The sequence below is a fragment of the Acanthaster planci genome, linkage group LG10 (assembly GCF_054643075.1).
Source record: "Acanthaster planci isolate LZ-2023a linkage group LG10, COTS_SCS, whole genome shotgun sequence".
Taxonomy (NCBI): Eukaryota; Metazoa; Echinodermata; class Asteroidea; order Valvatida; family Acanthasteridae; genus Acanthaster; species Acanthaster planci.
Window position 1 is genome coordinate 4,038,931 of NC_141786.1, and position 16,680 is coordinate 4,055,610.

The window sequence follows — 16,680 nt, forward strand, 5'->3', positions numbered from 1 at the left end:
GCCTGAAAATTACTATTGAAAAAGATTTTACAGCTTTTAATATTTGATTAGTAAATATTTGTGTCCAAGACAAAAAATTGTCAAAATCCCCATTTTTTGTCAAATATGTGGCTATGTCTTCATAATTTAGTCTAATGCCATGGATTTTTAAATACTAGAAATTCAGTTGCCCGACCTACAACACTTGCCTGTGACATCTAGGTAAACCACAAGCTCTAAACTAGAATGGCCGTCCTGGCTTGACGCGAGACACTTCAGCGACTTTCTATGCATGGTCCAGCACACGGACAGAGTGACGAAGCTTGTGCTGGTGGTCAAAAAATTTCCCTTCTTAATGTGAATAGTAGTGTCCTGTATGACCTCCTGACCTTCCAACGTCCAAACGAACAATACCCCCGGATCGACGTTTGGTACCTCGCATTGAAACTGATGGTCGGTCCCCGCTACGAGGTGAGACGTATCACCGGTCAGATAGTATCCATTGGTGTCAGACAAGTTCATGCTTATTGGGAGTACTAAATTGTACAAAATAAATCCGGCCAAAAGGTCTGTCAGAAAACACACCCATACCTGTTTTACAAATAAAGTGTGAACATTTCTTTGTTCTCCTGTGGTTAAGAAAACTTGAGGAAAATGCTCCTTTTTCTCCAACTAGGATAACTCCTTCGAGCTGGATTTTTGATGATTTCTTGGACTGTTCCACTCCATTTTCCCACGGATAACCTTGACCACAAAATGCCTTTGAAACTATTTGTCAGAGAGGGGAAAACATTGTGTGGACGTGGGCGAGTCCACACAACTCCATCCACCCTACATTAGGTGGACTTCTTTTATGCAGAGGTCCACAATATGTATACCACGCCTGCACACTGTCAACCATATTTATCCTTGACTCAAGCTTTCCTGTGCTTTAAACAAGTATTGCTTTCGAACTATCAATGAGCTCTAGGCCGAAAAACCATTTAAATGTGTAGGCAGGTAAAGTGTTGTACTCCTATCTTTGTGAGCAAAATGTGGGTAATACGGAAGGATAACAAGGACTGTGCTTGTTTGTGATGTTATGTTTAAAAGGCATATATGACAGGCTATTGATGCCTTTCCAACATAACATCACAAACAAGTACAATCTCTTTAAGTTAATGAAAGTTATGAACCCGACAAGATATGTGATTTTACAAATGACAAGCTTTAAAAAAGCATTCATCATTCTGCGACAGACGACAGAACTTCTCATTTGTGAAAAGAAGAAGTTTTCGTATGTTCCCTCCCAGCTTTAATACGAAAGCTACTAGACTAATACTTACCAGTACTGGTTGTAGTGATGTCGTCTATCGCAATGTCTCCCTGAAAGTCGCGTCCTCGTACAGCTTCAATCGCTACTCTGAAGCTCTCATTGATATCCGTTATATTGACCTCAGCTTGAAGCCATGTTGTTCCGTTTGTCTGTTCACCAGTCCGCGTGAAAAGAATATTCCCAACCTCCAGGGTTCCATTTACCGGTGTCTGATAGACGTTAAGTGTGCCTAAAAGTGAAGAATGCATTGGACTTAATACCCGTGAAAATAAGGTATTTGGCACATATTGTCAATATTGAAAAGTCAAGACATCAGAGCTACATTGATATTAGCTCAATATATATCAAGTACCTTCAACTTTCACAAGGAAAAAAAATTAAATGTGGATTGTTTCTTTCTAGAAACAAGCTGTAGAAAGGGGCATTTTTCGTAACCAATCCCAGTCTTCCTCATCATTGTATGCTCCTTATTACCATTAAGGTGACCTCTATCTTTGACAAAACTCCACTCCTATCGACCATAGATGTTACATGAGTAGTTTTTATATGTAGGAAAATGATACTTTGGATGGAAATACTATAGTGGCATTCTACGTTTCGACAAATTTGGCCTTTCTCAATGGGCACTTATATAAATGCACTACTTATTACTGAGATGAGATTTTACGATTTTAATCATCATTTTTGAAAAAGTTAATTTCATGAATTTATGTAAACTCATCCATCCCCTTGACTCTATCGATAAAGGAAATAAGGCAAGTGAAAACTTGCCCACAAATTACCAGTTTACATTAAACATACCAATTGTGCTTCCGTACATGTTGTACCAGAAGTTGACATACCACGTTAGACCGGGATATTTGGGATCATACTCGAATATGCCACTGAGCAGCACGGCATTATCTCCTGCACTCAGAGGACTACTCGCCTCCAAGTAGCAATAGTGACCATTGGTATCTGTAAAGTGTAATAAAGGAATGCCATAAGATTTCACTGTCTGGAAAGTTCACCTTGAAAGTTCAGCAATGAGAAATCACCTGTGCCAAATGCATGGGCATAGATCCCAGGGGGCATTTTGGTATATATCCCCCAGTTTTGACCAGGTGTGTGGTTGCGTGCAAGTCCATTCATTGTCGTCATATAGTGTTGATGCCTCCAGACAATTACGTGAAATGCGTATGCACTTGTACACGTGAATGTATGCTACTGCCCCCAGGGAATACCCGACAGGAATATAAACTAAAAAGATAACTGGCTCTAATTTTCGGTCTAGCCAACCATATTCTAAGCGTTCCGTTTTTTATGAATATGACGTCCCACACCCGATCTGACTACCCACCGCTACTTATAAGTGAGGCTTTTGCAGCAAAATAGCCATGCAATAATTGTGATGCTAATATGTTGTCGTATGATGCAATACAGTTGGCAAACTTGTGAGGCTTGTTGTGCCCTCTGCTTGCAAACTTTCGTGACGAAGACTAGCCTCACTTATAAGTTGCCAACTGTATTGCATTATACGATAATATAGTAGCATCACAATTATTGAATGGCTATTTTGCTGCACAGGCCTCACTTAGAAGTAGCGGTGGGTATTCGGATCGGGTGCGTCCCACCCCTTAATTCAGCGCCTACCTCCTGTGGTCCTGTCCAATTCTGGACCAGTGCCTCCCGATTTTGTTTGTCCCTGGTGTCGACAATTCCAGTCCGCATCGTCTTCTGTCGACTGGATCCATCCACACATATCTCTCTCGAAGTCACAATCAGCACAAGGGACTGGAAATTCGGAAAATTTGTTGAAAACCTTTGTGTCCTATTTTAGAATAGACTGTAGCGAGAACACTAAAAAGTTCGATCATGGACCATAGCTAACCAAATAGTTCGACTAACTCTGACTGAACGCACGCTAATCCACGATGATTGGGCTCACCTAGTGGACTGTTCACGACCAGCCCATCGAGGGTGGCTGTTTTTATGACACAGTGCTGTGAGAACCAGTTATAAGAGAAGTGATAGAAAACAGCCAATTTAAACTGTCGCTATTATGGTATACGATCGTTTTCATGTTTCTTTTGTGATGTTGCCCTTCCTACGCCCACTTCCCCCTCCCCGGTCTGAATGACAAACGGTTGAGTACTGGTCCTTGATCGGATTTGCCAATTGCTGTCGCTTTACAGCCCGTTACTTTTGCTGTTTCTACTGTTGCTTTAGAGATGTTGCCGCCATTGATGTCTCCATCCACTGCCACTGTGACTAGCTTGGCTCACAATGCACACCTGCAAGGCCATATATCATAGAAATCTTGCTTGCAAATGTGACGTCACTTCAGCTAAACCCACGCCCACAGCAAATAACCATGGAACCGGAAAGTTAACGCGCAACTTGAGAGCCCATTCAGTGGGAAATTGCTATCAGCGATACGTGCGCGTGTAAGATGAAGTCACAACCCGGATAGAATGGCAAATACTAGATCGCCAACGTGTGCATACATGAGGTCCTATATGGAGGGGGCGGTCACGTGCTTGAGGAAAGATACAGAAACGCATGCCAAACGTGACAGAACACGGGCTCAAGCGGAGCAGCAACACAGCTCTTCGGTGTGTGCACTGCGTGTTCAGGATGCTCATTTTCATCCGCCTTGAGCTGAAGACCCTCCCCCCTTATCGGTCGAAAAGAACCATGTAGTTGAGAGTGTTCATTTTGCTGATAGCAACGCAATCGTAGTGCGTGCATTTCATAGTCGTTCGTGAACCAGCGAAGTGCAGTTTCCACCAAAGAAGCCTTTGTTATTGGGGAATTTTCATCTGCTCAGTCCGGCTTGGGGCTCATATCTATGCCCTATACATGTAAATAAACAAATTTTGGTTACTCATTCGTCTTGTTAGGTTTTTTCCCACGAAAAAGAATGTCGTCCCTGTAAGTAGAAACGATATCTTTCTGTTGTTTCTGCACAGAGAAGAATTACGGTTTCGTCTGTCTTTGTTTCCAAAGGGTCCTTACAAATGCGAAAGAGTGGATGCCTATAATTTCAGTGTAAACAGGAGTTCAATCTCGACCTCTGAGATTCGAGAGATGACTGTTCATTTCCCTAGTCTTAATCGAAAGGAGAATATATTACTTTTGTTGGAATGAATTCTCTCTGAATGGAAATTAACAGGAAATTGTCTGCTTTTGCATTCGACGGCCTGTTGTTAATTGTGTAATAATCTAAAGACCCAGGGCAGCCACTCGACATCTGTCTCACTGATATCGTTGCAGTTAATTTCTCACGCGCTGAGCCTTCAGGAGTATTCTTAATAAGTCCTTCAAGTCATTTTCACACCAATTTAGTGAAAATAGCACAAACTGCTCTCGTACAACACCCATTTGCAGGCTGGCGCGTGCAAAATGGCTTCAACATCTTGTATCTTGTTGGTGAAACTCCTAAACGGTTCACTTGACGAGTTGACTAGAGTGGATTGGTGTTGACGAGAGTGGATTGGTGTTGACAAGAGTGGATTGGTGTTGACAGGGGTGGATTCTGATGCCTTTAACTTTTAAAAGTCCGATTCAGTGGAGAAATCACATTTGTACTGAGAGCCGAGTTCTCCCCTACCTCTGGCTGTGAGACGCTTCAAACAAACCAGGTTGTTTTAGTGTTCAGTAACTGAAATTGCTGATTTGAATCTACAAAGTGTTTATCTACCTTTAGCTTGAACGTCATCAATGGCAATATCTCCGAGTATTCTGCGGTAGTTACCATTCCAATGAATCGCTTCAAACGCTATGCGGAAGTCGCTTGTTACATTGGTGATATAAAGCTCAGCTGCAAGCCACGTTCTGGCATTGTTCTGCCGACCACTTCTCGTAAAGATAACCTGACCATCACTTAGCACACCACTTGCGGGTATCTTGTGGACCTTGAGAGTACCTGCATGGTTTGAATGCGAACAAGAGATTATGACCACATTTTGGCGCCGAATTCTTTACACTGGGAGTATATTGTTGTGGTCTGAGCGGGTCAGGTAATTACAAAGCATGTTGTCAAGCAACAGCAACCATATTTCTCACGTAATAGCAGGAGGAAAAAGGAAAACTCACAAAATAAAAGTAAAGTTTGATGGTGCATGGATATATTTTTGACATTCATGGCAGTCTTCAATTTTCTCAACATGGCTTGTAAAAGCGTCGTGTGGATCAAAGTACCATTGTAAACTTAATCTGTGCTTTCCTACTTGCTTATGTTGAGTTATCAATTACTTTGTCGGTGTGTAGATCTATAGAGTAAGGACGGTTAAACGAGCTGCTAAGAACTAAGCTACGAGTGTTTGAGTGTAAGGTGCAAAATTTCAAGAAAAAGAGCTATATATCTAGCTACGCAGAAAGGGCTCAGAAGATTATCAAATAGAGTTCCTACGTGGAGAATCTCTGAAAAGTGTCTTAACCATGACGCAAGGCTTAATTTGAGACTATTCCAGACTTTCTCTCTCTTGACATGTCTACCCAAAACCCTCTTCACTTGCCACATAGTTGAACAGCCCCACAAAGTTCAATTTTCAGACTACCCTGTTTTAAAGACCGACTCCAACTGTTTTACAAGTTTTGAAAATAAACTTTTAGCGCGTTTAGTGTTTAATAAATCATATTTTCATTACCAAATCACGTCTGTATTGCGTCTATATTTTTGTAAATTTGCCAAAACTTTTGAACGTTGCCTTGGAGTTTTATGAAAAATTTCCACAATCTGACCACTGGTGGCGCTGTTGAGAAACGAAATTTGTATAATGTAATACCGGAGAAAACATTGAAATTGGTATCCGAGGCACGACTGGTTGCGCTACGAACGTACATATACATGAAAATGGAGCTACATGTGCGTGCACCACGTCTCAGGGATCGATCTGTGTGCAGGCTCTACTGTGCTGCATTATCTCTTTTCGGTCGAGAGTTTGCGCTCCTTTCTTCATGACTTACAATAATGCCCAAATCGTGCGTCTTGGTGGACGTACTAGAAATTCTGCGAAAGAACCGACCCGGATTGAAGTTCTTTGAGTTTCCAAAAAATGAGAGCAATCTTCAAGTTCGTGCTGTCGTCTGCAGCTATGCGTGCTATGGATGCAGAGAGTACGGTGGCCTATAACTGTCACGGCAAAAGCAAAAGGGTCACGGCAAAAGCAAAAGGGCCACGGCGAAAGCAAAAGCGCCACGGCAAAAGCAAATTCCTCGCGCGCGCACTGTGGTATTTCCTCTCCACGGTACTACATCACAGAAATCCATATTCATTAGATGCTAAAGAGTCGTGACGTCCATTTTTACAACTGCAGACTGGACTCCCAGGATAAATAGGTACAAAAGCTGTGTTTTATTAACACAAAAACCTGTGTTGCAAGGGAGATATTGATATGTGCCAGTTTTATTGGACTTGGTTCTTCTGATTAGGATTCAATATGAGAAAAATCAACATCGTTGGAGTTGGTCTTTTATCCACTTACACATAAATTGACACCAACAATTCACTTATTAGGGAGTACAGACGAAGGTAGAAATTTGACAGTTGATTGCAGAAATGTCCCAAGAAGATGCCTTCTTTCAATGCCATTTTCAAGAGCATAAGACTCAGTAACACATTAAACTACAAAAGGGATCTGAAGTTGCTAAGGGAAGCTTATTACTGCTAGTTAATGAAAAAGCTAGCCCGGTAATATTTCACCCAGGTTTTGGGATTTTATCAGTCAAGGAACAAGCTGTAATCAGTGATTTCAAACCTGTCTTGTTTTCTTTTTACCATAGAAGAATTTTCTACCCTGAGTAGAGGCACCCCCTCATCGGTTGAAAAGAGCAATGTTGGTCGGGCGTTTTCATAGTGATGCGAACGCATTGTTTGCGCTTCATAGTCGTTCGCGAACCAGCGATGCGCAGTTAATACCAAAGGGGCCTAAGGCTGTTTTCCAATACTCAACTTCATCTCCGTCGCAGGCTTCGTTCCCAAAACCAATCCCTGGTTGTGTGCCTGAAGCGTTTAAATTACATTGGATTACTATAATTTCTGGTTCTATTGCATCTTATTTGCTGTTTTGTGGCACTTTTAGATTAATTACTGCACTTACAGCTTCAAAGTCAGTTGAAAAAAAAATTTGAAGCCTGAGACAGAGCTGAAGTTGAGTATTGGAAAACGACCTAAGTTTCTTGGAATATTAGGGTCTCTCTTGGCATAGCTCGAGGCCCATTGTCAACGCGTTAAAATTTTATGATGCCACCTTTCTTCGTTTCCAAAAACTCTGTTAGGTCTAGCAAAAAGTCCCTCAATTTTAAAAGGCTAAAGAGAGCTAGGGCAATTTCGAGGACATCACCAGTAGTTGTCCTGGGTACTTGGCCAAAATCCAACAGTAGTTGAAAAGAGTTGCATCAAAATGGACTCATCTTAAATCATACATCACAAGTTCAGTTGTTCACAAGCTTACGGAAACTTCAGTCTATTCTTGGAAAGTTTGACCTACCAATGTCTCTGCCGTACATGTTGTACCAAAAGCTGAAGCACTGCATAGGTGATTGTGATCCATCATAGTTGATAACAGGACTCAAAAGCACAGCGTTGGTATTCTGATATGTAGGTAAATCGGCGACATGGAAGAAGTAGTAAAAGCCACTGTTATCTGAAATAAAGAGGCGTAATAAGTCCACTGTTATTTCCCATGAAATGAACTTCTCACGAAGGGAAACTACTACCGTGGAGACACCTGTTTAGAAGGGTATTTATATGTCCTATTTTCATCATTGTTTGTGTCTGTGGTACTTTGAATACTCTTCGTTCAGTCCGCGTTTTTAACATATCAATATATTCGGAGTTGACAAGATTTCTTGTAGGCCCAAAATAAAGCCATTTAGGGTCAGTTAGGTCTGGCAGTGGTTCACCTGTAGCAAAACAGTTAGCCCAATGCGGATGGAGGAATAATAAAATACATGAAAAATTAAACTTACAAAATGCAAAACGAATGTACAAAAATGGATTTTACCTTTAATTTTAATTTGTGCAGTTTTCATGCATAATACAGACCTGCCAACATGCCTACTCCTTCCTGAGGTCAGGCATTACCACAAAATAGATTAAAAATTGTAAAGAAGTCAAAGCTAAAGTATAGCTTTTAATCTAATTTGTGGTAATGTCTGACGTCTAGAAGGAGTACGGCTAGGTTGGCAGGTCTGATAATATGGGAAAATATAAAAATTATCAAAGTAAACGTTCTATACTTTTTATTAATATATAATAACTTCCTTACAAGTCAATTGACTACTATTTTCGTGAGATTTTGCAGAAAGGGGGGGGAAGCAACGTGAACCTTCTCCCCCCCGGAAAACTTCTGAAAAGCCTAGTCTAAATGAAGTGAAACTATTCAGTAACTTTTAAATACACATCAGTGATGTACAAAACAAAACGTCAAAAATGTGCACCTGTAAATCACATTAGCTCTATGTACTTTGCGGTTGCGACACACAGATTTTTTAAAGTACAAGCATTCAGAGCAGGATGCGTTTGTATATCACAAGTGACATCCCTTATATTATGACGGTGATACATTTGCGATTTTTTTTTTTTTTCATTTTCCTAGACACTAACTGTAATCGCACTCACCACCTATGGTATGGTCAAATGCAGGACCGGTATGGGAAGTTGGCGTGGAACCCCGATGATGAGTCCAGTCTGCATTATCGTCACTTGACTGCACCCAGCCACAGAGACCGTTTTCAAACGTGCAACTAAAACTAGAGCCCCCTTAGGTAGAAGAGGATATAGAATCTTTATTCGAGGAGCCAAAAAATCTGATCAAAGTAATTTGTAAATTTAGGCCTATGAATGCTTGGAGTCAGTTCAATTTTCTCACCGTGACACCTGTCGAATATCAGACGTCCTTCTTCGTTTTGAACTCCACACACTACAGTTCTTTTCAAAAAAATCTGAGGCAGACAAACCTGAGATTGTCACATCGTCGATGGCGATGTGCCCAAGATCATCATACAAATATTGCCGAATAGCTTCGAAGGCTATCCTAAAACTCGAGGCTACATCGGTGATGTAGATCTCCCCTTCGAGCCACTCACTACTTGACGTTTGTTGCCCATGCCGGCTGAAGATCACCCGTCCCTCACTCAGTCGGCCGTTAACTGGTGTCTTGTACACATTCAGTCGACCTGAATGTGATTTTAAACATTCAAACATGGTTTTTTTTACTTGCACAGATCAATAACTGACAAAACCTTTAGGCTGTGTCTGAATTTCCGGGTAATAACCGACCAAAAATAAGCACCCGCTAGGGAAAAATATTAACAGGCGCCTTCGAATGATTGTCATCATTGTTGATTATGTTTCTCCAGCCAAACACGCACCTATGTCGCTGCCGTACATGTTGTACCAAAAGCTAAACCGCCATATAAATTGCCGTACATCTGTGGCTTTGACGATGGGACTCAGTAATACCGCGTTGGAAGACGAGTGTGATCCTCCGTTGGAGTAGCAGTAATAGTTGGTCGATGCTGTAGACGGAAAAATAACACTGCAGTGTAGGTATTCGCAAACATCCCCAAAAGGAGCAAAAGACCAGTGAACTGCATTTAGTAATACAAAATCAAAACTTGTACGAAACTCACAGCTTGAACTTGTTTTGAGTTGAATTACACCCAGTTTTAATATTTATCGGAAATAAATCTTTTTTTTCTGAATATTATTCTGAAATTGAAGAGGTTGATGGGTCAACGCAATGTGATTTTCAAAAAGACATTCTCGATAATACACCTTTAAGTCAAATTTAAACAATATTTTAGGTTTTTTTCGCCATTTCAAAGGGTGTGCAGGGGAATGTTTTGTCTTGATACTAATGCAAAGTCAACTTTTAAATATAAATTATATATTACGCAAGCGTGTGGCGCTATGCAAGGAAAACACCTGGATATTGCAATTATTTGCAGCACCAACATTTGGAAATGTGACGTATAAAATTTTCTTCTTTGTGTTTTTCTTATTTCTATGTGAGATTTTGTGTTTTCGTATTTCATTTCATGGGAGTAGACAAACTGTAGTTTTCTTAAAACAGTGTTTTAAGTGAACGAATTTCGGGTTCAAGGTATGAGAGCAAATATTATTCTTTTAATGAAATGTATCCTGTATATAAAATGTCACTATATTGTGGTGTACTATTTACGAAAATCATTTCTCTCTCTCTTTTTAGCCTCCATCCAGGCGACAAAACTACAAGACACGACGGCACGACGGATTACTTGCGTCGTACCGTCGGGTCACACTGGCGCCTTCTTGCCATTACGTTTGTACAAGCACGACGCGTCGCTTCGTGTGCTTTCGCCCTTTGCTTCATGGTGTTTATAGAGGGCGCCTTTACTGCTTTTTTTCATTTCCCGCCCCCCCTACTTGCATTGTAGGGCACAGTCCACTAATTCAAGACCTTTTCAAAACAGTGTAAAATCAGCAATGTTCAGGGCCTAATAACATGCATATCAACATCCCTGAGATTTCTGAATCACAAATGAAATAATTGTCTGATCCTAATCTTTCAATTTCTTTTCATTTTTCTGTTTGTTAGCCAATTACATTTTAAATTATTCCCAGTGTGAGTTGTTAAAGAAAAAGTTTGTTTTTTTAATCAAATGTAATTAGAAAGCGAGTCACGACTAAGTATCAGCCTTGTCTCCAGGAAATAAGGAACATCAGCCACAACTTTGTTTTAGCTTTTCCTGCTCTAATTTTGATCTTTCTAATAATTATTTAATAAAATTAATTTGGTTCCCCACTTTTTGAAATCCTAACTCCCCCAGAATTAGGTCATACAATTTCCTAGAAATGTGTCGGTTGCGTGGCAGCGCGTGTGGGCAGTTGGTGGCAGAACTTGCAACCAACCACAAGAGTCCTTGAGAAGGAGCTGATAACTTCCCTAGCAGTGACCTTCCACTTCACTTGGCTACTGGACTGAACAGAGACTGTTCTGTTGTCTCTTTGTGATTTCCCCTTCCATCGAACCTGCCATACCTACAAATTCCCTGTCCTGCTCTAGACAAAGACATCAGCAGAGTGAGCCTATTAAGGTACAAATGCATACACTGCTGGACAGTGGGTGGCCTGGACCAGGGCCACGTGAATTCCGTTCCGAAGTTGAGACTGTGCATTTGAACCCTAAACATCATCTGCACTTAGCCCAACACAATTTCCATTCAAGCTCTTTTTAATGCAATCCTTTCTACTGCAAGCTCTACAGCTACTTGCCACGTCAAGATAAGCCCCAAACTTCAGCAATAGATCGTCTTCAAGCTACGCCCTAATATATTGTGGCGCCGCGCCCCTTCAACGAAGGCAAGGGCGCCCTCCTCCACGAGGCGCGGCGCGTCGGACGGCAGGTACCGGAGGGACGAGTCTGTTACGACCGAAGTACACCGTCCCCCAAGAAAGTTCAATGATATCTGGCCTTCGTTTAAATGATGCTTAAGGGAACTTCATCGACCGCATTGAAAAGAATCATTGGCTGGGTTTAAGAGAGTGACGAATTCTGGGCTTCCACTTATTATGAGAGAGCAGTTCCTACACCCGCGGATTTTCTTTTAGCTTTTTTTTCATTTTATCAATTAAATATGACAGAAATTAATATTACTTTGCAAGCACGGGGGAGAGAACTGAAAGAAAACTGTAAAGGCGCCCTCTATAAACACCATGAAGCACAAGGCGACAGCACACGACGCGTCGCGGCATCGTGGGTCTTTTCGTGCGTCGTGTTGTGCTTCAGGCGACGTAATAGGTGATGCAATGCACGACACGACGTACGACGCGACGGGCGACGGAAGGGGCGACGTTTGGGCGGAAAAATAAAGCATGGAAAGGACCCAAGACAGCACGACGCGACGGGCGGCGGCACGACACGACGTGTCGTGTGTGTACAAACATATTTTTGTGTGTATATACGGTGTAACATCCCGTTACAACATTTGCAACTTCAGGAAGTCAATCAACCAGTCTGGTCAAAGACCGCTCAGTGGACGTTACTCTATTAACCAGAAAGAGCTGTCAATTATTTTTCCTAAACTTCAGAGGAGGAGAAGTAATACCGTTATTCTCTTTTTAAATTTCATTGCATAGACATTTTATCCGTCTGGGATGTTAGTAATTTACCCAGGGATCGAAGTTGATTGAAATTTTTCTAATTTTCCGAAATTTTATTTCTGGGTATTTTTTAGCTTCACACTAAATGTATGATTTGGAGATATGTCGCTCTATTATTTACTGTCTTTCCAATTTACATCGCATTTTTTCAAAAATGACAATACGTTTTTTTTGCATAGAGAAACAGCAGATTTCAATCATGCCTGCCCAAACATGATGCATGGGATATTTGGTAACCCACAGCGGCTAGTTTAAACGCAGAGACAAAAATCAATGACTACGTTTGTTTAGATCCCGACTACGGATTAGTCCCCCCAAAAAGAAACCTTCAGTCGCGCATTGTTAAATCTTAAAGGACATCTCGTCAGACTGATTTGTGAATACTCACAACCAGGAGTCCTGTCTGACAGGGGACCAGTGTAGTAGCTGGGACTTCTCCCAGAACGTCGCATCCAGTAACCTGCATCGTCCCACGATTGCTTCCAACCACACATGCCATGTTCAAACGTGCAGTCAAAACCCAGGCTTGCTGTAATAAACAATACAAATGCGTTGAGCATGTTTGTAAAAAAATTAGAAAAAATAGGTATGCTGAGATGGTATCTGTATAGTACAGGGTTACTTAAACTGATCACGATTTTTTTTTGTTTCACGTGAAAAGTACAGCCGATCCTTATGTTGTTTCGGTGAAAGTGTTTGATGAAATTAAATTTTACAAAATGGTTGAAGGATCTCTAATATTGGATAATAAATGACATACTGTTACCCGGAGGGGGCCAAATCGGGACAATTGTCCCTCCCCACTCCCATCCAGGCTACGCCACTGACATGATGAGATTGTTCTGGTTGTTTTGAGTTAATGAACAGCTCTTAATCTGGTTACTTTAGTTCCCCCTTTTGATTTGGACCGTATCTCCCTTTGCCGATTTTCTGTTTCCAGACTCCCTGATACCGCTCTGACCCCGTCAATCAGGTCAACTTATTCAAACTCGTAGGCGATATTGAAATAACGAATGACAAAGAAAAAAACGACAACATTGGACTGGCATTCTTCTGGTTGCTGATTTCCTTTTGTTTATGTGGAAAGAGGCAATATTGTGTGCAGTACCACCATTGCTCAAATTATAAATGATCAGTGATTCAATGGGGAAAAACAGCCAGAAAAAAATTGCTCCAGCAAATCCTACATAGCAGCCCATCCCGCCAGCAACTGTCGCCAAACAGAAGTATCGAGGTCACGCTGTTGATATCCGGGGGTTGGCAAGGTCCAAGGCTGCACAATTGAAATTATTGTTTCCCCAAACTTGTTTCATGTATCATCGACTGTGTTCGGTCACGTCGAGGACAGGAAATGTTTTGCCTACATGCACTCCTGACAGGCTAACAGAAATAGCCATGAGGAATGCTGTTCCCCAACAGTTGCTGTTAGGCGAGCATTTTTTAATCCATAGTTTTGAACACGGCTTGACCTGTGGAAATCCCCCAATGGTGATCTATGCTAGCAAACTCAGTATCGTAGCTAGGCTCTTCTAAGGAGAGTTAGGGTCAATAGTTAGGGCCGGTCTCCTCCCCCGGCTACGTAATGTGTCAATTCTGCTTTTAAAGAAACGGAAGGCCAGCGGAGCCCCTTTGGACAATATCCACTGGACATTATCCGCCGATGGCTACGCAGATAGTGCCATCCTTTGAATATAAATTTACAAAATTCAAGCAAAATGTAAATAGACCTTACAGAGAAGCCATTTTTGATCTTGTTCCCAGAATCCATGGTGGTGCCAGACTATTTGAGGTAAAAGTCTAACTTTCAAGGTGTTTATTTGCTGAAGACATATAGGTTTTAATTCATTATGACTTTTAAATTATTCTAATGGGACACTAGCATTTATTTGTAACAACGTTTCGTTTCATTGCTGGTATCTCCACTCTGTTTTCCCAAAAGAAAAGCTAACGTCACTTTCAATTCAAGATGGCCGACACTTGAATACTTCTATTGTATCTTTCTTTGTTGTCATTGTTTAGGTTTTCTTGTCTCGTCTTGTGCAGCTCCAAACCCAGAGCATGTGGTCCCTGGCACTGATCTCTGTATAAGGTCATTTCCTTGCAAAACTTAGGTCCCGTTTATGATATATCCTTACCTCTTACTAACATCCACAGTCCAAGCATGAGACTGCACGTCAGACTGATGCATGCCATTTTCTATGACTAGGTTTCCTCTTCTTGCAAAGTTCTTGGCCTTTCTGGGATTCTCTCCTTATGGTTCAAAAGACCTAAGTAACAAAATTAAGAGGCAACATCCGGTATCCAAGTCCGTATTCCTGCCCTCAATGTCTGCCTTTCAAAATGTCCACAAAATGTCGGAGAAGTTTATTCTCGACTAAGGTATGATCAGCTAGCTTCAGCTGGCCTCGCTGGTGCACCTTGACGTTTTCATCGACAAGTTGTGTTACTTTTCTCGCTCAGTTTTGTATTAAAAGGTCGCTTTCCAAACCCTGGAGATTTCGCAATGCTACTTTTCTCTTGATAGAAAAATTCAATAATAATAATAATAATGTTGAGCCTCTCCGGTTCTTATCAGAACCACACAGACTCAAAAAAGAGATATTGCATGGTGTTTACCGCAAGCTTTCCATCTTAATAATAATGTAATAATAATTACCGCTAATGGATCATTAGGGAGACATTCCCATAAGAACGTGCACAAAAACTACACGTAATACACCGTACACATTAAACCTCAAACGAAACATCCCAAATGCTTCATTAAAAAGATAGGTCTTAAGATCGGCTTTAAAATCAGAGAAAAGTGTAATTTGTCTGAATGACACAGGCAAGTCATTCCAGAGCCGAGGGGCACGGACATTACACGCTGTATTTCCGGAATCGACTTTCTTTGGACGTTTCCATTCAAGAATTGGAGCTGAATTAGCTATAGTTTGTCATTGACATTGTGTGGGAGTGGGAGACTTCGACAAGCAGGTCTAGTGCCCCAAACGGCTCTGAAAACAAATATTAAAAGTTTGAATTTAATCCGCTGCTGAACAGGGAGACGGTGTGGACGGTAAAGAATTGGTGAAATATGTTCGTTCTTTTTGTTCCTGTTAAATTTGATTTTGAGGCTTCTAGAGAAGATTTAACTTACACAAAGGACGACCATAATATAGCGCATTGCCAAAATCCAACCGTGAGGTTATAAAGGCATGGACAATGCTAACAAGAAGTTTGCTGGGCAAAAATTTTTTAACAGCAGCGACCACCTCCGAAATGTGCCTATGAAAAGTCAAATTACAATTGAATACAGCCCCAAGGTTGCGAGCAAATTCACTAGGATGGATATTGGTGTTACCGATTTTAATACTGACATCATTTAGAGAATGTTTCTGATGTGGAGAGGGCAATACAAGAAATTCGCTTTTTCAAATCATTGAGTTTAAGCTTATTTTCTAACTCCATACTTTAAATCGTGGAAGTCAGACATACTAGAACCAACTTTGACCCTAAATTTAGGAACATGCAAGTATTAGATTCGAACCATTTAAGGGCTTGTCAATAAACACCAAATACATTATGCAATCTATCAATAAAAATATGGTTTTGAACCACTGAAAACTAAAGTTAAACACTTGTTTACCTGGTTTTTAAGTTTCAAGTGTCCCGGACAGTTGACTCGCTTATGATCGCATTGCAATGCATGTTTTTCTTCCACAGTCGCACGCGGTCACTCAAGGGTAGTACTAGTCCCGACATGTCATGATTTTAAAGGTAGAGTGGAGTTTTGTCGTTCTCAAAACAACAACAACAAACAGTAACTAAAAGGCCGATAAAAATTAGAACAAAAAGACCAGAGGAGTTCAGCCCCCAGCGAGTTGAAGGGTTTTTTCTTACCTTTACTCTTGCAAACAGTCTTAATTTTTGTGCATTACAGTTACTTGCATCACATTTGGAGATTAATCTAGCAATGTGGACGCTCATTCTCCCTCCGGTAGTGTTACAACGAGGCTGCGTGCTCCAGGGAGTTGCGAAGCCTTTGAAATCATTCTGGCTGATTTTCCTGCCAAATAACCAGGCCATAGTGATTTCCACCCACTCAATTCCGTACAGTCCCAAAGTAAACCAGAGCAGGATATACCAGCCAGTATCTCACCAAACTATAATTGCTGACCACCTTTTGGTGAACCCTGACTCTTGTGTACAATTTATATTCCATGCAGTGTATTCGTGTCTGACGGACCAATATGACATAACTATTCTTTAACTG

At 41.1% G+C, this 16,680-nt stretch overlaps 1 protein-coding gene across 1 annotated transcript; it reads right to left on the bottom strand.

Annotated features, from left to right (window-relative positions):
- Positions 1-162: 162 nt before the first annotated feature.
- On the bottom strand, positions 163-16,442 carry LOC110986504 (MAM and LDL-receptor class A domain-containing protein 1-like). The gene is made up of 12 exons (XM_087142461.1): positions 16,308-16,442; positions 14,561-14,692; positions 12,814-12,954; positions 9,653-9,799; positions 9,239-9,457; positions 8,901-9,041; positions 7,768-7,923; positions 4,977-5,201; positions 2,927-3,067; positions 2,096-2,251; positions 1,305-1,523; positions 163-515 (listed from the first exon to the last, which is right to left on the bottom strand). The coding sequence occupies exons 2-12, from the start codon at positions 14,616-14,618 to the stop codon at positions 163-165; spliced, it is 1,956 nt and encodes a 651-aa protein (XP_086998587.1). The 5' UTR covers positions 14,619-14,692; positions 16,308-16,442.
- Positions 16,443-16,680: the final 238 nt, after the last annotated feature.

Coding starts and splice junctions, on each gene's coding strand:
- LOC110986504 (XM_087142461.1), bottom strand. CDS start 14,618: ATGGCATGCATCAGTCTGACGTGCAGTCTCATGCTTGGACTGTGGATG. Junction 3,068..4,976: donor TGATGACGTTCAAGCTAAAG/GTAGATAAACAC, acceptor CCGAATTTCCAG/TCCCTTGTGCTGATTGTGAC. Junction 1,524..2,095: donor CATGTACGGAAGCACAATTG/GTATGTTTAATG, acceptor CTTCACTTTTAG/GCACACTTAACGTCTATCAG.